Source organism: Chrysochloris asiatica, unplaced genomic scaffold (assembly GCF_000296735.1).
Source record: "Chrysochloris asiatica unplaced genomic scaffold, ChrAsi1.0 scaffold00050, whole genome shotgun sequence".
Classification (NCBI taxonomy): Eukaryota; Metazoa; Chordata; class Mammalia; order Afrosoricida; family Chrysochloridae; genus Chrysochloris; species Chrysochloris asiatica.
The window spans coordinates 599,726-620,960 of NW_006408568.1; the positions used below are offsets into that span (position 1 = coordinate 599,726).

At 50.9% G+C, this 21,235-nt stretch overlaps 2 protein-coding genes across 3 annotated transcripts; both read right to left on the reverse strand.

The window, feature by feature from the left end:
* Window positions 1–2,512: 2,512 nt before the first annotated feature.
* PTPN6 (protein tyrosine phosphatase, non-receptor type 6) lies at window positions 2,513–18,274 on the reverse strand. 2 transcript variants are annotated; one of them, XM_006862623.1, is made up of 15 exons: window positions 18,261–18,274; window positions 12,301–12,423; window positions 11,840–12,034; window positions 9,054–9,243; window positions 8,773–8,889; window positions 8,553–8,666; window positions 8,319–8,415; window positions 7,436–7,515; window positions 7,072–7,221; window positions 5,773–5,904; window positions 5,509–5,663; window positions 3,439–3,506; window positions 3,186–3,337; window positions 2,981–3,072; window positions 2,513–2,653 (listed from the first exon to the last, which is right to left on the reverse strand). In XM_006862623.1, exons 1-15 carry the CDS (start codon window positions 18,272–18,274, stop codon window positions 2,539–2,541), a joined length of 1,794 nt encoding a protein of 597 aa, XP_006862685.1. In that variant the 3' UTR covers window positions 2,513–2,538. The 2 variants fall into 2 exon arrangements, with proteins under 2 accessions (XP_006862685.1, XP_006862686.1); XM_006862624.1 differs by lacking the exon at window positions 18,261–18,274 and adding an exon at window positions 12,510–12,766.
* A 734-nt stretch (window positions 18,275–19,008) lies between these two features.
* Window positions 19,009–20,444, reverse strand: LOC102816597 (chromosome unknown open reading frame, human C12orf57). Its single transcript, XM_006862625.1, has 3 exons — window positions 20,393–20,444; window positions 19,937–20,113; window positions 19,009–19,160 (listed from the first exon to the last, which is right to left on the reverse strand). The coding sequence occupies exons 1-3, from the start codon at window positions 20,442–20,444 to the stop codon at window positions 19,009–19,011; spliced, it is 381 nt and encodes a 126-aa protein (XP_006862687.1).
* Between the last annotated feature and the right edge of the window lie 791 nt (window positions 20,445–21,235).

Consider the following 21,235-nt stretch of genomic DNA (forward strand, 5'->3'; position numbering starts at 1 on the left):
TGTCCTCTTGCCATAGGCTGCCCCCTCCACCGCCTTAACCCTTTCCCTCCCAGCGCCAGCCACAGACGCCTCCTCTGAGGCCTGGCCCAGGCATCAGGCCTCCCACCCTTTTCTGTGGGCACTCTTCCCTCCAATTGGTCTACCCTGCCCTGTGGACTAGACTAGGGAGAGAGAGCTCCCCAAAAGCAAAGGGAAAATAGCCTTTGGGCCCCCTTTGCGTTCCTCCTCACCCACCCCCATTGCCGCTCCTGCCCCCAAGGCTTAGCCCCCTCCTCTAAGACCTAACCCTGTCTACAGAAAGTACCTTAAGGCCCTCCAAGGTCAGTGAGGGGTCAACTTCAGCAGAGGTTGGGTTGTGCCCCTGTCCCCAGTCCATGGGAAAGTGGGGAAGAAGACTTGCAGTCTGTGTAGGGCAGTCAGGTCCCCAGCAGAACACAAAGTGTACCCCTTCCTCACCTCCACTGCCCGGTACCCACCCCTGCCTAGGTCTCTGTTTCCCTGAACTACCAGCAGGCCCACACTGGCTAGGGGTATCAGACTAACCCTGCCAACAAAGTTTTTCAACCTTCCCACCAGTCCTGCAGGCTAGAGCAGCCCCCACACAGGAGCAGAGCTACTCCGTACCCACCTGCATCCCTCCAGCAGTCGAAGTCCCAGCCCAAAGGCGGTTAGAAGGGGTGGGACCTCACCTTTCCTTTGTGCAGCTTTGCTGGGCTGGGAAGGCGTTGCTGGGAGAGGGGCCCTGAGGCGCCAGGTGATTGCCCCACCCACTCACCCCCTGGAGGGCCACCAAGGCTCCAGTGAGTTATTGTATTGCTCTCTCTCCTATCCCTTTGTTTGCTTCCTTCTTAATACTGGCTGGTAACTATTTTACATGTTTGTGGATTGTTCCTGGGATATTCCCCACCAGTATCTTAAGCCCTGTGAGGGTGGAAACTATCTATCTGTCCACCATTAAGTTACCACCACTAGTCCAGTTCCTGCAATACAGTGGACACACACAAGGCATTTGTTGAATAAGTGAAGTCAAACTTACGTTGCTCCAAGGTCCAACCTCACTTCTTAGCTCTCCCAGTTAGCAGGGACAGTGCTTACCCATGGGCTTAATGTTGTAAGTGAAGATAAAACCTTGGCACATAGGAGTTGCTGGAAGGCCAATGTGGACACTGGGGAAGGTGACCTCAGCCAGAGGATAAATGGGGCACTCACATAGCCCCATCTTGGCCCAGATGAGTTGTGGGCCTGGGGAGACAGGCATTCAGTCTATACTCCTGGCTTTTATTAATGTTAGTGCTTGGATCTGAGGGTCAGCATCAGGGGTATGTTGTTGTATTCCCCTCAGTGTCCCCCATATGCATCTCCCTGGTAAGTGTAGGGGCAGACTCCCTGCCTGGTCGAAAGCCAGATTGTACTGCTACAATCTTGCCTGTGATCTTGAAGCCAATTATTTGATCTTTTCATGTCTTGGTTTCCTCTACTGTCAAATGAGAATGATAAAGGACCTAGATCAAATAATACATGTAGTCTTTTAAGCAGCAACTGACCTATAGCAAGGAGTTCCCAAGTAGTGCAAACCCACCAGAGGGGTGCGGAAGAAAGACTTGGTGACCTCAGGGAGCACAGTTTAACTCTGACACACATGGGGTCGCCATGACTGAGAATCCACTCCAGGACAGCTGGGTTTTGGTTTGGCCCATGGCCAACACCAATAGATTATTGTTGTCATTTTCATGATTGATCATCCATTAGTTCTCTCCTGCTGCTGTATGCTGTCAAGTCAGTGCCAACTCATAGTGACCCTGTATAGGGTGTTTCCAAGAGCAAGTGGTGTGTTTGAACTGTCGACCTAGCAGTTACCGGTCCAATACTTATCCTACAACACCACACCAGGGCTCTATGCATTAGCTCAGTGATCTTTTATATGAGGGAGGGTGGAGGCAAGAAAAGAGACAGTGGTCCCTTGCCCAAGGCCACCCTGAACTTGCTCAGCGCATCACATCTGTGTGGCTGAGTATCTGCTCACCCACACAGACCACTTCCCTGCCCACCTCCAACCCAGAACTGCAGGCTGAGGTTCTCTCTACCCACTCCCACACACACAGAGTTAGAGGACACACACACACACACAGAGTGACCAAGTGGCTTTATTTACAAGAGAAGAAGGGCCTCTGGCCCTGGGGGGGGGGAGGGGGGAAGGGAACAGGCCCTTGCTGGGCTATATACAGTGTCCAGGAGAGGGAGGTGGAGACACAGTCATTTAAATACAATGGAATGGGGGCTTCCAAGGTTCAGTAGGTCATCCACTGGAGCCTCTGTGAGGGGGTCAGGGCTGAGGCTGCAGGAAAAAAGGAAGAAAGGGAGTAAGAGGAGTGGCTGGAACCTGGTAGCAGCGGCAGGGCAGCCACAAGAAGCAGCTGGGGAGGGCGGGGTGAGGTGTGGCCATGGACCCAGGGGACACTGAGAGCAAGGCAGGGAGGAGGAGAAGAGACCCAGAGCCGCAGTAGGCCATTACCATGGCCACCTTGGGAAGGTGTCCGCTCACTTCCTCTTGAGAGAACCCTTGTTCTTCTCCTTGTCTGCTGACCGCTGCTTCTTTACCTTCTCCTCCTTCTTGTTCTTACTGCACAGGTTCTCATAGACATCTTCCTTGTGTCTACATGAGGGAGTGAGGGGTGCAGGCCATTGGCTCAGACCAGGAGACAGTCATCCAGCACCTGCAGAGTTCTTAGCACCACCCCATCTCTGGGGTGAACAAACTGAGGCCAGGTAAGCGAGGCAACTTGGTCACTAGCCCTACGCTATACTAGACGTATCGCATACATCAGCCCACTGCTGGTACCGAGAATAGGCCACACACAGTGGGCACTTGGGAAAGCCTTGTGACAGTGGTAATAAGAACCAAGTATGAACTGGGACCCATGTCCCCAAGTTCAGCGTAGGTCCTCTCCAGAGCTGGGGATAGCAGGCAGGGGTCACTCACTTGGAGGAAGTGCGGGAGGCTTTAGCATGAGCATTCTTCATGGCTGGGGGGTAGGTGATGTTCCCATACTCTGACTCCTGACCCTTCTGGGACTGTGGACAGAGGCGTGGTGGAAAAGGTAGTCCCAGCAGAGCCAGGTGTGGCCCACCACCCTCCCTGTCCACCCCCGACGCCACAGCCCCACCAGGCCCTGCTCTGCACACACCTGCATGATTTCCAGCTTTTTCTTGGTGGTTTCAATGAACTGAGCAATGGCCACATAGATGAACTTGTACTGCGCCTCAGTCTGCACCATGCCCGAGCGCTGCGCCCGCACCATCTGGATCGTCTTCTGGATGTCGATGTCACAGTCCAGCCCTGGGCAGGGGCAGCAGTCAGACAGCAGGCCCCAGGCAGAGGTGGGTACAGAGGAGTCACTCTCCCACCACCCATGCTGTGCTCCTAGAGGCGCCTCTCACCCTTGGTGGAGATGCTCTCCATGAGCATGTCAATGACGATGATGGTGCCTGTCCGACCAATGCCCGCACTGCAGAGAGAGGGGCGCCATCAGAGGCCAGTCAGCACCTCACGAGGAAGGGCTCCAGGGCCCAGCTCCAGCCATTGGGCAGGAGACAAAGAAAACCAAGCTCCAGCATGAGGAGATGATGGGTCCAGGGACACCTAGCTATGAGCAAGGGGCAGAAGTCAGCCAACCCTGCCCTGTGTTTTCCACTTCAGCCAAGGGTTTTGTGGGGGCTCCCAGATGCTGCCATCATTGTCCTTCCTAGCACTCCACTCCTCCACTTCCTGCCTCACCTTGGAATTCCTGACTGGTGGCTGCTCCAACACCCCAGAAGATCTAGAACTTCCAGTCCCACCATAGCCAGGCTTGTGCCCATAGGTACTCTGCCCACTTCCATCCTATCACGTACCCACAGCCACCCTCTATTCAAAAGTTACATTTGGAATATCTCTCTATAGGGCTTCATTTCCCTTTTTTTTCAAACTCTGATGACAGGGAAGGGGCAGTCCTTGAGACATGAGGTCAGGAGACTTGAAAGACGTACCATGTAAAGTCTCCTTCCTTCCCCACCCTCTGTCTCCCTTTAGACAAACAGACCTTGCAACCCTCATCCTCATGCAGACCCCAGTCCTGCCTCCTCTGGGTAGGTCTGTCAGGCCAGTGTCCTGAGCGCCTGTCTAATTTCAAGCCCAGATTGTCAAAAATAAACCCCAAAACCCACTTCCTTCTTGCAACATCTAAATAAAGGCTGTGGGGATTTTAAGACATGTGTGAGGATGTATGTGTGGTGGTGGTAGGAGGGGGCAAGAAGGTAGTAGTGCCAGCAGGAGGGTGTTTTGGGGGGCTGGGATTGCCCCTGAGAGGGAGATGCCTGGGCTCCAAGATAGCATATGAGCAGCTCCAGATTCAGCCCACCCAGCCCTGCCCTAGGATAACAGCTACTAATGGGAAGAGGGAGGAAGTCAGAGGCCCCGACAGGCCAGGCCAGGCCTGGGGTCACATGGTGGGAACGGAAGAGAAGAGGACAAAGCAGCTTCTCATTTCCCCCTATTCCCTGCCCGGTAGTAGTTACTAAACCACTAACAGCATCTATCTTTTGAAGGTTTGTGTATCACAGACACAATGATATGATCTTACTTACCCCTCACAACCGCCCAATGAAACACCTACAAGGAGGCTTCAAAAAGTTCATGGAATTGAGAGATCATGGAATTTTTCCACAAATTTTTGAAATCTTTACTGTCCTTATTTAACAGAAAAGAACCTCAAGGGTCCAGAAGTTATTTGTACCAGATCGCACAGACAGTTAGTGGAAGAGCTGGAGTCTAAACAGGCAGCTTCTGTCCTGACCCCTTTACCTGCTGGGAGATCCTTCCATTGGCCTTCAGTTGGGCCTGCCCAGCAGTTTCCTCCGAGGGACACCCACCTCAGACCTGTTGACACCCTTGCTCCGCCTTGCTGTCCCACATCCCCACCTCTGCAGGAACAGGGAGATGGTTCACAGGGCTTCTCCAGTGCAGTTGGTACTGCATGCCCCTTCTAAAGATCACCTCAACCCTGCCGTTTACAACCCTGGGAGGAGCCATGAGGATGTCTAAAGCCCCTCAGGGATGAGAAGTCACAGGAACCCCAAATGGAAGGCCTGGAGCCATAGACTGAGGAGAACCATGTGAAAAAGCAAGGGTGAGAGGGAGTTGGATCTACTGTGGGTGTCAATCAAGTCCCTCCCACGGACTAGTAGGTGACCTGGAAAGTCACTGGGCCTCAGTTTCCACACCTGTACTTGGACAGGACTGGATTGGATGAGAAGTCTCAGAGAAAGCCAAATAGTGGGGTTGGTGCCAGCAAAGTTCCACCTATGAGTTTGGAGCTACCAGGAAACCCAGAAAAGTTTGGAGTGACTGGAAGGCATTAAGCAGGTTAATTGTGTGAATTGTTTAAAAGCCCGCACAGCACTTAGCAGTATTTACTTGTCAGTGATTATTTTGCTCCTATTTGTTACTAACATCATTGCTATTATTCTCACCTGCAATGCACAATGATGGGCCCTGCATGAGGCAGACTTTCCTGCCGCTGGTTGATCTGGTCCAGAAAGCTCAGGACACCCCCAGGCTCACTGGGGACCCCGTGGTCAGGCCAACTCAGGTACTGGTAATGCCAGATCTCTCGAACTAGGTCCCCCTGGGCCAAGTACACAGGGTCAATGACTCCCATTCCCATACAACACCCCACCCAGCCAGGCCACAGAATAAGACTAAAGTAGGAGTAGGCCAGGGTGGGAGACACTCACATTGTCCAGCGGGGAGACCTGCAAGGTGCGGAGTTTGTATTCAGATGTGTCATGCTCCCTACAGTTGGTCACGGAGTAGAGCCCATAAGCACGCTGCGTGCCCACCTCTGGCCAGTATGGGACACATTTGTTCTGAAAAGGAAGGGTGGGGTGGGCATGAGGCACAGAAGCAGGCACGAGGGCCATTTTAGGCCGTTCTGTTCCAGGTCCTGAGGGGTTGGTAGCTAGCTCAATCAAACATTCTTTGATCGAGTGGGCAAGCTGGCCAAGAAACAGACCTGGCATCTAGATTCAGCAAATTCACCCCCAGTCAGCGGAGCCTGGCCAGTCATCTCACCTTACTTATTCATTCATTAAACCCCAAATGAGGCACAGTTGTACCCCTGGTTTGTCAAACCAGGCTTGAATTACAAAACCCGAATAACACACAGCCTGGGCCCTGGGCCCTCTAGGAATTTGCAAGCCAGTGGGGCAGGGAGACTAGAGAACAGGAAAAGCATAAGACACACTGAGAAAGTGGCATGCACTCCCTAGGTTGAGGCAGAAATCTGAGGTACTGTTCCCAGGAGGTAGCATTTGAGCTGTCTTCAAATACAAGGAGTCCGCCAGTAGTGTGGAGAGACACAGTCATTTCCTAGCAGAAAACAAACTCATGCAGAGGTGCAGAAATGTGACCGAGCCCGGTCCATGAGGCAGTTAAGTGTTATAGGAAGCATGGGGCCTAGAGGGAAGCCATCAGGCTTCAAGTGCCAGCTCTTAGACTGTGACTTTATTCTGAAGGGAATTGGGAGACATCAAAGGGTTTTCAGAGAGGGAGCAATTTGATCTACATCGTGCTTTGGACGGTATCACTGACTTCATTGCAGATTGGCATAGAAGGGCAGCCTCCAGGCCAAGGGGTCAGCTGGGCTATGGGGTGAGGGGCAGACTCCAAGAGAACAGAGGGGGCTACTGCCTGGATTGGGCAGGAGAGAGAGTGGCAGGGATGATGCTCATGTTTCTGGTTTGGAAGACCCTCTGGGAGAAGTACCTGGGGCATTGGGAGGGTGATTGTTTTGGGACACATTAAGAAAGAAGAAGGCCAGTTTAAAACTTAGGTCTAGAGCTTAGGAGAGCTTGTGGTTGGAAGCAGGGATCTGGGAGTTGCGACATAAAGTCAAGTTTCTGTCTCTGGGCCTGTTTCCCAAAAAGGCCTGGATCCTTGCCCTCTAAGGTCCCTTTCTGTCCTCTGTTCAAAGTTTCTTTTGGTTTAACGGTGGTGGGCAACAAGTATTGGGAGGACATGGGGGCTCTGCCTACCCGGCCTTTTTCCACCTCTCGGGTTGTCATGACGATGACACGGGTGTGCTCCTGCCACGTCATCTGCCAGAAGTCATTGACTGTGGACTCCAGGCAGCCCTGGCTGGCGATGTAAATCTTAGAGTTCTCGTCGGGGCCTAGCAGCTGATTCTAAACACAAATGCAGAGAAACTGAGCCTCCTGGCCTGGGTCAGGCCCTGTCTCCCACTATCCACCCACCCACCCACCCGCCTGGGTCAGGCCCTGTCTCCCACTATCCACCCACCCACCCACCCACCCATGACTCCAGCTTTGATTCTGACCAGATCTCTCTGGACCTAGGTATCCCCATGACACAGGACGCTCCAGAGCCTTTCCTCTGTACCTTGACGTAGTTGGCATTGATGTAGTCCGATCCCGGGATGTTACTGTCTCGTCCCTGCAGGATCACTCGGCTGTGGTCAACTTGGAGTAGACAGGGAGGAAGCAGAGAAAGGTCAACCTTTCCTCAGCTTAGAGGCCATCTTGTCTCAGAAGCCACAAGCCTCACAAAGGACTGTGCTGGTCAGGGGCCAGGCGTCTGGATGGGGTGGAGGGTTTGGATGGAATGGGGAGTCTGGGTGGGTGGAGGTCTCGATGGGATGGGGGTTCTGGATGGTTTGGGGATCTGGATCAAGTAGGGGGTCTGGATCAGGTAGGGGATCTGGGTGAGGTGGGGGTCTGGATGGAGTGAGGGGTTTCAATGGGGTGGGGGATCTGGATGGAGTGGGGGTCTGGGTAGGGTGGGGTCTGGATTGGGTGATGGTCTGGGTGGGGTAGGGGTTTGGATGGAGTGGGGGTTCTGAATGGGGTAGAGGATCTAGATGGAGTGAGGATCTGGATGGAGTGGACCTGAATGGAATAGGGGTTCTGGAGTGGGGGTTCTGGGTGGGGTGGTGTCTCTGCATGAAGTGGGGGGTTGGATTTGGTGGGGGTCTGAATGGTGTTGAGGTTTTGAATGGGATTGAGTCTGGATGGAGTGGAGGGTCCGGATGGGGTGGGAGGGATCAAGGTCTAGAAAGGAGAAGGCTGGGGGTAGGCAGTCTGCCTCGTGGGCATAGGGAGGCTCTGTTGAGGGGTGGATGGAGGTCAATGGGCTAGGAAGGTAACGTCTTCTAGGGAAAATGGACTCTCCTTGAGTAGGGACTGAGAACTATGGGATAGGGGAATCTCCCTGCTCATGGGAAAGGAAGGGAGGTCAGGCAGCTGCCTGGGTATAGGATACTCACAGGGAAGGATGTTCTTGTATCGGTTCTTGCTCTTGTTCTCTGGTCTCTGCCCTTCCAGCCGCTGATGCAAGTTCTTCACCTCCTGCTTCTGGAGACTCTGGGGGTGAGAGAGAAATGGGGCATCAGTGGAGACAATGTGGGGCAAACCATGTCAGAGGTGGGGAGAGAAGGAACAGGTCACTAGGATGAGGACCCTGTCTCTGCTGCCCCCGCCCTGCCACCTCCATCACATACCTCGAATTCCTCCCAGAAGCCAGCCTTGGCTGTGTCTTCTGACTCTTGCTTCTTGTTGAGTTGCAAGACCCGGTTCTCAATGTCAGCTGCATTCACCCGTGTGGCGTAGTACGGCTAGGGGTGGGGGGTGATAGGAGTCAGTCACTTAGGGACCCAGGAAGCTCACACCTCTAGCGAGTTGCTCTTGGGAAGGAAGGAGGCAGACTAGCCTATCACTCACCTGTCGCAGGTAGACAAAAGCACCTGAGGCCTCCTCAATGCCCGTCTTCTTGAAATACTCCACCAGGTCCGTGAGGCTGTCAAAGGTCTCTGAACCGCCCACAGTGTATCGTCCACCCTGTGGGTCCCAAATAAGGCCACCCCACAGGACCTGAGTCTCCCTCTCAGGACCCAAGCCCAGACCGACCCTTCCCACCCCTAGTGCTAGGACACAGAAGGGAGCCCCAGCTGGGTGCCTCCCCAACCCAACCTCCAGGACTTGATTCTGCCCAGCAGCCTTACCTCACACATGACTTTGATGTGGGTGACCCTGAGTGGGGAGCCTGGGCCAGCCTTGAGCTGGTCACTGAGTACAGACAGCACAAAGTCTCCAGGCTGACTGAGACTCTCACGTACGAGAAATGTCCAAGGCTCACCCTTGGCCTGTAGCAGTGTCTCTGCCTGCCCCCCAGACATGTGGCCGTGGTACCACCTAAAAAGGACAGCATTGTGGAAGTTGAACTTTAGGCCCCAGAGTCAGGACACTGAGATGAAGAAACTGTGACTCTCACTGAGAGAGGCAGAGAAGCTACATGCCAGACACTGTGCTCAATACTTTCAAATCCATTACTTTTGCGTTTTTGAGCCCATTGCTCTAAATGGACCTTAAAAAAAAAAAAAAGATAGTATCCTTGTATTTCGGATGAGGAAACTGAGACTAAGCAATTGCACAGTGACCCAACAAGGCCACTGGCTGATATGAGGCCACCTTGGGAAATACAATAAGGCTTTGCTTGCATGCTGAGCCCACCTCATCACACAGCTTTCCTCTGAAAGTTTAAGATAGCGACAGACAGAAAGGTAGGTATGATCCAGAATAGTTGCAGACATGAGACTGAGGAAGAGTCTCCATGAAAGAGACAACTAGGCTGAGGAAAGAGACTGGAGACAAAGAGAAAAGCCTGCAGAGGCCAAACCACACAGCATGACCTGAGCTGGGGAGAGACGGAAGTCACCAGGGAGCATAATGGGGAGCACGCCCTCTGGGAGGCAGGAGAGACAAACAGCTCAGCTAGGGGAGAGAGGCTTGGGGGGCTCTGGGGGGCCCAGGATGATGTCACCCAAGGGGAGGCTTGAGCTCAAAGGGGCTCAAAGGGGAGGGCAGAAAGCAGAACTAGGACTTTTCCCCAAAGCACACCCCCTTCCCAAGAGGAAACTGTAGCCCCACAATGCCCAGCCCCACAGGAAACCACGTGATGGAAAAAACACAAAACTCCTTCTGGGGAGAGAGTGAGAAGTGAGGTTGTGAGGTTTCCTCAGCCCAGGGACCAGGGGAAGGAGGGGGGACATTTTCCAACCGCAGGGATGGGGGGGGAAGGAGGGAGGGGGCCAGTCTGTCTTGCCCCATCTTACCCTTTCCCTGGGGAGACTCCAACTCAGAAACCTCCAGAGCCTCCTGCCCCACCCTTGAGCACCCTACTCCACCTGGCAGGGACAGGGTTAGGCCCCCCAGGTGGGGAAGGGGGAGGCTAAGCCCCTCCTCCAGCCCCAGGATGAGGAAGTTCCCATGCAAATACAGGCTGACCACAGGCAGAGAATTAGCCATTGCAGGGACAAATGCAAATTCCCAAGGAAGAGGAGGGACAGCAGCCAAACACAGGGAACACCAGCTGAAGTCTAGAGGAAGAGACTCCCACACACTCTCGGGTTCAGAGACCTTGCTTGAGGATGGGGTAAGACCCAGGCTTCTGAGCCTGCAGAGGCCTTGAGTAATCCAAAGGGGCCTCTTAGAGTCAGCTTCCCTGGTCTTAATACCCAGCCCATTCTCCCCCACCCTCCAGCCCATACTCTAGATCTACCCTGGCTTTCCTCTGTGCTTCTGCCAAGCTCTATGGTTTTTACCCACCCATTCTCCATCTCCAACAAGACAGATAGGGATGAGGAGAAAGAGGAGACATAGGAGATAAAGAGAGTCTAGATGGCAAAATCTCCATACAAGTTACATGGGGAAAGGCAAGAGGTAGCCAACAGACTCAAGGAAATACTAAGGATGGTAGCCATAAGGAAAGTCACTCTTGGGCTTCCAGACTAGAAGAGGAAAAGGAATCAATGGCTTTATGTTAACTGGAAAGATCTTGCCAATGGTGGGTCACAGGGCTTCTTCCTCAGCATTATCCAAGTATGTTTGAATCTGTGACTTGGACAACGATATTGATATAAATGTAAAGATGTGAATCTCAGACTTGAAAAGGACAAAATCAAGGTTCAGCACCATTTTAACAATCACTACACAAATATAGGACAAGGGCAAGTTGCCCTGGCCTCAGAAATTCCCATGAAAAGATCTAGGCTTGTTCCATTGCTCGTAAGCCTGATAGGAGCTGTCTTTGGGATGCAACTGCTAAAATTAGCCTTGTGGGCAGACTTTCAGTATAGCTGAGCACTCAGCTTCCCCCTGTTCCACCAGGTCTTGGGAAGACCACAGTTGCCAACTCAGTTCTAGGGACCCCATCTTTGAAGCTAAAAAAAAAGAAGGGGAGGGAAAATGCCTTGAGTATTAGCCATGCTGTCTTGGACACATATGACAATGTTACACACTGTTTTCAAATATCTATGTGTAGGCCAAGAGTCTGGTCAAGGTCTACTCAGCCCCAGCCTCACTGGGTTGCTGAGATAAGGCATTAAGTGTCCTAATAAAAATGTTAGCCCCTATGATTAACATCCTCAACATCAACATCTCACTGTATTAACCTGTACAGGGAAATGGGGTAGTTGTAGGCAGACCAATTCAGTTCCATAGAAGGAAGAGCTTTCTAATAACAGAGTTGTCTACTATGAAAGGACCAGCCACGAGGAGTAGCTGCTTTGGTACTCGTCAGGCCTGGGCTGCCAGCTGACAAGGAATCTGGAGCAGGGGGAATTGACCTTCTTTTGCTCTCTCGAGGTTAAGTAGGAAGGGTTAGGAGGCTGGTCCTCTGAAACACTGGTCCCAGGCAATCATGGAGGGAAGATGCTCACAGTGCCCTGAAGTGGAGCAGGAAGGGGTGGAGGGTTTGGTGGTGCTGTGGTCAGGCTGAGAAGGCCCTCACCTCTCACTGGTTGGGTCCGAGCAGTTGAGCGGGTACTTGAGGTGGATGGTTGTACCATCTCGGTCCTGCAGGACGCCATGCTGCTGAGTGTAATACTCCACCAGTTCCGTCAGTGTCGCAAACTTCTCCCCTCCGTACAGGTCATAGAAATCCCCTGAGTTCTGGATCCGAATATGGGTCACCTGATCTCCCACCCTGCAGGGCACCAAGTAGTGAGGCCCATGGGTGCATGGGTACAGGATGGAGGGTCAGCTGAGGGTCCCGAGTATAAGGTGCACACAGGGACAGGGTAGACACAGACAGGGACAGAGAACACGCTGGGGTGAGAGCAATGGTCTAGACACATACAAGGCTGAGGGCTGGGGAGTTGGCACTGCCATGCTGGAACCCTGAGAGACTGGTTCAGGCCTGGACCAACACCAAAATGCTGGCCCTGCTGGTCAGAGTTGAGGGGCACCTACCTGACGGAGAGGGAGAAGTCACCCTGGTTCTTGCGACTGGGCCGAGCCAGGAAGCTCCCATGGACACCTCGGCCCTTCAGCAGGGTCTCCGCATCCAGCCCACTGAGGTCTCGGTGAAACCACCTGGGAGCCAGGTTAAGGCCATGAGGGAGGTCCCCTTAGTCCCAGACACCATTGCCTTCTGCCTACTGTAGGTCCCAGGCCCTTACCTCACCATCCTGGGGGTTCCCCGAGAGTAAGGGGTACAACAATGAGGGTGAGGTGCTGCTGGTTAGTCTGGGGCAGGTGCAGAACACTGAGGCTGAACTTCAAACCCAGCTCTGAGTGCCCAGACTGTCTCAGCACCCCTGCAGTCCTGGTTCTGGGGCTGCCACTGTACTGGCCTGGGGCAGCCTACAGGGCGGGGACAGGAAGGGGCGCGGCCGACCCCTTGGGGGAACTCACTTGTACTTCTCATTTTCAGAGCAAAGTGTGGAGCAGCAGAGCTAAGTGGCAGTGCGGGAGGCGGGGGATGGGGCCCCACTCCCCACAAGTCTGTCATCAAAAGCTTGAGGAACATGGCACTCATACATGTGATAACATATGAAATTAGAACACATGTGCTTTGCACCCTCAGGCAAAGATCATGCTTCATATGCGTGAACCCAAAGTCACACACCCCCTCTTCCTTCTTCACCAGCTATTGCTACACAGCCCTCCCTGGTCCAAGCTAAGAAGAAGGATAATGACGACTATATGCTACAGAGCTCTAATGCTGCAGTGGTTAAGCACTTGACTGTTCCACTGGAGAAAGATGTGGCAGTCTCCTCCCATAAAGATTTACAGGCTTGGAAACCTGCATGGGGCAGTTCTACTCTGTCCTGCAGAGTCGAGATGAGTTAGAACTGACCGGACAGCAATAGGTTTGGGGTTTTTTGTTTATGTTTTCTCTTTTACTACGTATACTATGTGAGACATGATCCTACAATGTTGTTTACATACCTTATCTGATTTATCCCTCACAATAAGGTCACTGTCATTCAGTCCATTACAACTCACAGCAACCATACAGCACAGACTAGAATGGCTCCAAAGAATTTCCAAGGCTATAAATCTTTATAGAAACAGACTGCCTCATCTTTCTACCATCATCTTTCACAATAGTCCTATGAAATAGGTACTATCTTTACCCCCCTTTTGTAGGCAATGAACCTGTGACTCAGGAAATTTAAATAACTTGTCTAAGCCCATCCAGTTAGAAAGCGACAGTCAAGATTCAAACCCAGATGGTCTGGTTCCAAAGTCAATAATTTTAACTATTCCAGCCCTCAGTGAATCCAAGGTCAAATGTTGGGAGACTTCTTGGCGATTGGGACTACAGTGGGAGGGGACAGATTTCCCAAAAGTCAAGGGCTTGCAGATGCTTAAGAGCAGGAGGGTTGCCCTCCATTACTGGCAGAGAGATGGAACAAATGACCCCTGGGCTGCCCTGTCAAACTCAAGCCTTTTCTTATCCCTGGGCCTTTGTCCTGTCCCTCACTGTGTAGTCAGATCCAAGAAACAGAATGGGAAGGGACACAGATCTAGGGAAGCTGGTTAGGGAGAGAGCCAGACAGCCCCATGTTTGTTCCCTTCACCCTATACCTGAGTCTCAGAGTTGGTTGGCCTTTAGAGTCCTCAACACTAAAAGCATGTGCTGCTTTCTCTAACACACAAGCACCACCAAATCAAAACAAGAAGGAAGAATCTCAATAAAGGATGCACGTATATAGGTGGTTTCCTCCAGGCAGGGAACCCAGTGGTTGGAGAGCAGGACTGGGAGGGACACATTGCTATGTTAGCTGTCTTTCAGAGTAGCTGTTCAAGACTGAAGGGGCGGGCATAGTCCCCCAATCATGGCGACCCCATGCACAATGGGGTTGGACCATTATGATCCATGGGGTTTTTACTGGTAGGTTTCAGAAGTCAATCCCCAGGCCTTTCTTCCTAGTCCAGCTTAGTCTGGAAGTTCTGCTGAAATCTATTCATCATCATTGTTGTTATTAAGTGCCGTCAAGTCAGTTCCAACTCATATCTACCCTGTATAGGGTTTCCAAGGAGTGGCTGATGTGTTTGAACCACCAACCTTGTCGTTAGCAGTCCAGTCCTGCAACACCACTCCAGGTCTCCTAGTAACACAAGGCTCACTGACAGCCCATATGGTGGCTGTGCATGAGGGGCATTGACTGGAAATGAAACCCAGGATTCCTCCAGGGAGAGCTCTACCACTGAGCCCCCACTGCTTCTGAGAGATGCTCGTGACCCCTGGGCTGCCCTGTGGAACTCAAGCCTTTTCTCATCCCCGGGCCTTTTGAATGTTATACCATGCACATGTATACCTTCATAAAAATAAATTGGCTAGGAGATAGTACTTTCTGGGAAGCTTCTGAAACATTAAGGACTGTGTGGTATCTATCTACACAATCACGCATAAATGTGAAATTCATCAAACTGTATACTTAATATTTATGTACATTGACATTATAGGCTATGCTTCAATCCAAAACTTTTTTTGAAGTAACAAAGTTTTAAAGCCCAACAAAAATCTAATTTTCCCATAACAATTACTTCAATAGATTTTTTTTGAAGCAGCAAACATCAATTTCCACCACCACCCTGAGAAAACTTTCCCTCCCCTCACCCTTTGTGTATGTGTGCGTACATATATGTTCTTCCTTTTCTGGTGCCCTGGAAACTTCCTCAGTCTATCTATCATGGAGCCCAGCATTGCCCACCCTTTCAGTCTTGGACAGCTACCCTGAAAGACCATGAAATCCCACAGCACAGGGCAGGAAGAGCGTGGGCACACAGTCTCCTTTGTATAGGGGCTGACTTGTCCTTGCTCACTTTAGAATGCCCAAAGCCAATGCAGGGCACAGAGTAAGTGTCAAAGCACAGCCTCTGGGTCCTGCACACACAAATATATATACTCTGCTTATCATGTGCAAATGAGTACATACGCAACAAGCACACCACTTAGACACACATACAGTGCTACTACACTACACCACCTTATCATCCATGTCCATCCCCACATGCAGCTGGTCTGGTGTAAAGGCCCACACATGGACACACAGTCCAGACAACACACGAAAAGTTGCAGGTCCATGATCAGAACTAAACACCCACTGCATCCTGGCCCCACACCACTCTCTTTCCGGAACTTAAACCCACTTGATGGAAAGGAAACTCACATAGGTTGAGGCACCTAGAAACTCCTGATCCATCAAAGAGGCAGGAATTACTTTGAAGGGTGCAAAGTTAGAAGATAGCCAGACGCTCAAACAAAATGCTTCCCTTCGACAGGAGAATAAAATCTAGTAACAATCTTGGCAGAGTTCACAGAGCACTTGTACATACACAATCCTATTTGGGCCTCAGAGAGCCTTGTAACATAGGAATTATTTTCCCAACTTTTTAAAAGTAGGATACAGGCTCAAGCCGACTGAGAAAGTAAACCACTGCATGGTAATTTGAAAGAGAATATTATCTCTTTGGGAAGATAAGGAGATAAAGAACAAAGATCAGAAAGATAGTCTGGATGAGCAAATAAGATAAAATAACCTATAGAAAGTTACTTAATTTCTCTGAGTCTCAGTATTCCTACCTGATAAATGGGCTGTTATTAACAGTACAGTCATTCTTCTGTATTTGCTGAGGATTGTTCCCAGGACCCCCATTCCCCTACCTCACGATACCAAAATTCTCAGGTATCCAAGTTTTTTTTTGTAAAATGGTGTAGTGTTTGAATATAACCTATGTAATGGAGTCCTGGTGCGGTGCTGTGAGCTAATGCGTCAGACTGCAAAGTTGTTTGAACTGCAAGGTTGGTGGTTCAAGCTCACCAGCTGCTCCTTGGAAACTCTATACAGCTTCACTATGGATCAGAATTGACTCAGTGGCACTTAACAACAACAATCTTCTCATAGACTTGAAAAGATCTCTACGTCACTTATAATACCTAATACTGTGTAAATGCTATGTAAAATAGCACTCTAGGTTTCCTCTTAACCTTTGAAAAATTGTTTTGACCACTTAAAATTGCTTTTGTTTTTTCCAAGTATTTTCAACCTGAAGTTGGTTGACTCTGAAGGTATGGAGCAGGCTGACTGCAGTGATGTAAAAAATTGTTATGTAGTAGAAGTTCAGTGGCAACAGAATTTACATTTTATTATTAATTCTTATGCAAGAATTGTTGTAGCAAGCTGCCCTCAAGTCAGCAACCAATTCAGGGCAACCCCATGCACAATCAGATTAGATTGCTGTGATCCGCAGGCTTTTCAGTGACTGAACTCAGAAGTTGATCACCAGGCCTTTCTTCTTCGTTCATCTGTGTTCAGCATCACAGCAACATGCAAGCCTCCACTGACATAAGAATGGTGAGTGTGCATAAGGTGAATGGGCTGGGAATTGAATCCGGGACTCCCACACGGAAAGCAAGAATTCTACCATGAATCACTACTACCCTCTCAACCCTATTTAGTATTACTAGTCCAATTTTAGAAACAAAATCTGAGGCTCAGGAAGGTTAAGGAACTTGCCCAAGGTCACAAGCTAGTGAGTAGGAAGGCAGACAAACCCCAGCCTTGTCCTTTCCACCACACCAACCGTGAGGCTGAAGAAACTTCAGTAGGCAATGGGGCTGGGTGCCAGAACAGCCAGTAAATGGAAGAAGGAGGAAGCAGGCATCGCACCAGGGGCAGCATCTGCAAAGGCACTGAGGTGGCATGTGCAGGACCCACATCAGCAGCAGGGATGAGTGTGAGTGGAGCAGTGTGGCCAAAGCAAAGCTGTCTGGAGAAGCTGGGACCCCTTGAAGAGGGTCTCCCAAGGCCAGGCTGAGGAACCAAGAAGGATTCTGCAGAGGGGGAGCCTTGTCAAGCCATTTGGTAGGGAAATGACCATGGCAGGAATGTGGAAGGGATCAGAGACCAGAAGACTCCACAAGAATCCAATAAGGGGAACTGCCTGTAATGGGTGAGATGGGGAGGCAGTGCAGGCACAAAGAAGGAGACAGATGTGAGTGTGAGAAATCGTAATCAGCAGGACATGAGGGAAAACCAACCCACAAATTCACAACACTCTCTACCCAGGTTTTCACTTACCGTACCTATACTCCAACAAGGCCTAATCTGCCCAGGCTCTGCCTCTCTTTCCACTGGCTGACTCTTGATTCAGACATGCTATTTGCCATATCTTCTGTCTGAGATCCTTGACTCTTGATCACTACCTCCCAATCCAGAGGACTCAGCTCAAAAGCCCACCCTGGTTTCTTTAGCTTGTTATCTCCCTAGCTCGGCTGGCACTTGCTCACATGAAGCTGTTTCACTGTGTGCATAACAAGAAGATCCAACATTATTCTGTTTATTGGGTTGATTAGTCTGCCAACTCCCACTAAAATGTAAGCTCCATGAGAGCAGAGACTGCACTGTCTTGCTGACTACGGTATTGGCAGCATTTTAAACAATAGACAGCAAATAAGAGATGCTTGATATTTATTTGTTGGATGAATAAAGAGAGGGAGTTAAGGGAAACTGAAAGAAAATGGAATCAAAGCCAGAAGCTAGGACGTGCAGGGGGGTAGAATGGGAGAGTTTCTCAGGTTTGCCTTTCAGACATGCCAAGCTTAAGATGATGTGGGTTACCCAGGGGGACAGATCCTTAGCAGGAGACAAAAGCAGGCTAGTGGTAGAAATATGAGAGTGACGATAGACATATGATCTGTCAGTGATAAAGTATAAGAAAAAAGTGGTGGCAGAGTGCATAAATGAGGCTGGGGTCCATGTATCTTGGGGTGACAAAGGGAATGTAGGGACAAGAGACCCGGAGCAGGCTCAGGGCAGTCACATTCATGGTCAGATGCCTGCTGGAATGAGCATAGACCCCTCCCCTCACCAATTAAACAGTCTGTAGGACCCAGGTAGGGCCCTTAGGGGACTTACCCATGGGACAGCATCTCCCAGGAAAGAATGGGGAAGTCAGTCACAAACAGAGGGCCACAGGGGGTGGGGCCGAGTCAGGGGCAGAGTACAGTGGCCCGGCCAGGTGAACACAAGTGCTCAGAAGCCAGCTACTTCCTCCTTAATCCAGGCTGCCAGGCCAATGGCAACACAAGGAAAGGACAAGCCCCTAGATCAGGGACAGGTGAGGTGGGGCTAGCCTCAGACCCGCCTACAGCAACCCACTTCTCTTCAGCCTTAGGAGCCTGTCCCGTGCCGCCTTCCCTTGGGAGGGGAGGAGCCACCTGGAGCTCCACCTGGCAGAGCAGTGGAGGGTGGGTAGGGGCAAAGACCAGGAAGTAAATTAGGCCAAGGGAACACCAACCAATAAGGATACCAAGTGGCCTAAGTGAAAACCCTGGAAGTGCCATCAAGCAGACCTGCTCACCCATTCAGGGTTTTGAAGAACCAGTTCATTCTCTCACCGTTCCTTGAGTTGGGAGAAGAGTGAGGAGCCTGAGGCCTTCTTTGGGCCAGGGCTAGGCCCAGCAGGGAGCATAGGAAAGATCTGGAAAGGGAATGGTAGGGCAGCCAGGAAAGGTGAGGGAATCTGGAGACAGGAGGTAAAAGGCTGTAGGATCACAAAGGACTGAGGCCAAGACCAAATCACAGACACATTTATTATCCTCTAGGAATGCCAAAGTCTTCCTCTTCCCAAAGCAGCACTGGCCATGGGGAAGGGCCAAGCCCCTCAGGAGGCAGCAACACTGCCACCTGGAGCAGGCCCGTGGGGCGGCAGGGTCATTGGAGGCAGGAACAGAGCCTTCAGCTTCCCTGACAAACTGGCCATTTCAGGATCCTGGGCTTCATAGGATTTGACCAAGCGGGCAAACTTAAGGACACCTGCAAGGAAGAATAGACAATCAACCCACACTCCAGGGACCAGTTTCTAGGTGGTTTGGATCAACCTCTTCCTGGTCTACACTATCCATGGCTGAGAGTACAGGGAATGAAAAATATCCCAAAGAGTGTGTTCTCTCACTCAGGTGAGCCATTTTAGTCACAAGAATCCACAGTAAAGTACCCAAGAGATCCAAGGTCTGCAATCAGGCACAGGAAGATTACGGAGCAGCTGGGCTGAATGGAAAAACACCCTTGAGGAACAGGGAGATCTCACCAAGGATATCTAACAACCAAGCCCTAAACAAATATTACTGTTTCCACACCTTGGAGAGGCTGCAGAGCAAGCTCTCGAGCCATTTTCTCACTAATACACTAACAAGATTGGTTCAAGTCCAGCTCTGCTGCGACAATGAATACTTAACTATTGGACTCTATCTCTCGTCTTAAAGTAGAATAATGAGAATACTGTGGTCTTGGTGACACTGTACGATCCACACTGGACTACTAACCACCTCAAGGTCAGCGGTTCAAACCCACTAGAAACCCAATTCAGAGTCGCTATGAGTTGTAACTGACTGACGGCACTTAACAAAAACAACAATGAGGATATTAAACTGATTAATGGCAAACTACAAAACCACCTAGGTCTTCGCCTGGCACAAGATCAATGTCGCCTCTGGGTTCTGAGAGCCAATACTGTTAGATAGTGGCTGCCGCCAAGTGGCAAGAAGTGGAACTACCGATTCCAGATCCACCTGGATCACCGTCCAACCCACCTTCCCCGTCGCAGCTGAAGCCATAGGCTTTGATGACCTCCTGCTGGATCTGCGTGGCCACGGGCAGAACAAATTGCAGCATCTTGCCCATATCATTGCACGCGTTATCCCGAGCTTCATCCATGCGCACGGCGTTTTCCGGAGCCGAGAATGCCTGGATGACCTCAGCCAGGACCACTGCGCCCCAAAAGGTACCCCAAGAAGGCGTCCAAGCGTCAGCGTCGGGGCACAGCAGGCGGGCCCAGCCGAGAGCGTAGGGAAGGAGATATAATTAGGGGACTGAGCGGTTGGTAACCTAATAAAATTGGTCCCAGAATCCTTCGCTCTAGGGGTCAAGGACCCCACTTAGCAGAGATTGTACGCGGCGCTCCCCGCCCCCGTCGACTGCAGCCATCTCCCTTCCCTGTCGTCTGCCGTACCCTCCCCCATCAGACACTCCACCCAGAGCCTCCTCACCCTTGGCCTGTTCGGCGCTCAGAGCCGCGGGTTGGGCCGAGGCGGACGCCATATAGAACTAGAAAAAATGCACGTGCATCGAGGAACCGAGAAAACTCCGCAGGAAAGAGCCACCTCCCAGAACGATTTCTAGGATCAGCGAGAGTAGATGGGAAACAACATCCTCCGCAGCCGGAAGCCACTACTACGTATTTCCAGTGGTTCAACTGGGGGGCGGGCGGAAGAAAATAAGGCAGACAAATTTATGAAACTACAAGGCAATAATGAACCAATTGTAAAAACAGGTTGAACTAAACTAACTCAGTAAGATCTATTTTTATGTACCACACAAATAGGAAGAGGGCTTTCCGGATAAAAACCAGAAGGCCTACTAGACAAATTCTAAAAGAGCTGTAACACTGCGAGAGAAACGAGCGTGTAAAGAACATGGGCTATCCATGGACTCCACTATTGGTGACGGTGAAAGAAAGAGTGGAAGTTTTGGAATCCCTACTAATATGTAAGCAACGGTGCAAACTAATTTTCAATTAGAAACGCAATCTTCTAAGGAACTAATTTAAGTAGTTAATTTTTAAGAGTTTGTGAACGTTTGTTGCGAGTTTATGCAAATGAGCGCGGTATTGATTGGCTGAAAAACAACCAGTCACACCCCCTTCCGTTTATAAGAACTCAGACTGTGATTCGCAGCGTTAAACTGAGCAAGCGCAGCTCTAACACTTTCCTAAAAAGGCTTTGTTTCGTAGGAGTGGGTACTACAGCGCCCTAGGTTTTGTCGTCTTCTCTTCCAGGTGTTTGAAATTCTCACCCACTTCTCAAACCACCACCACCACCTCAAACCGAAAG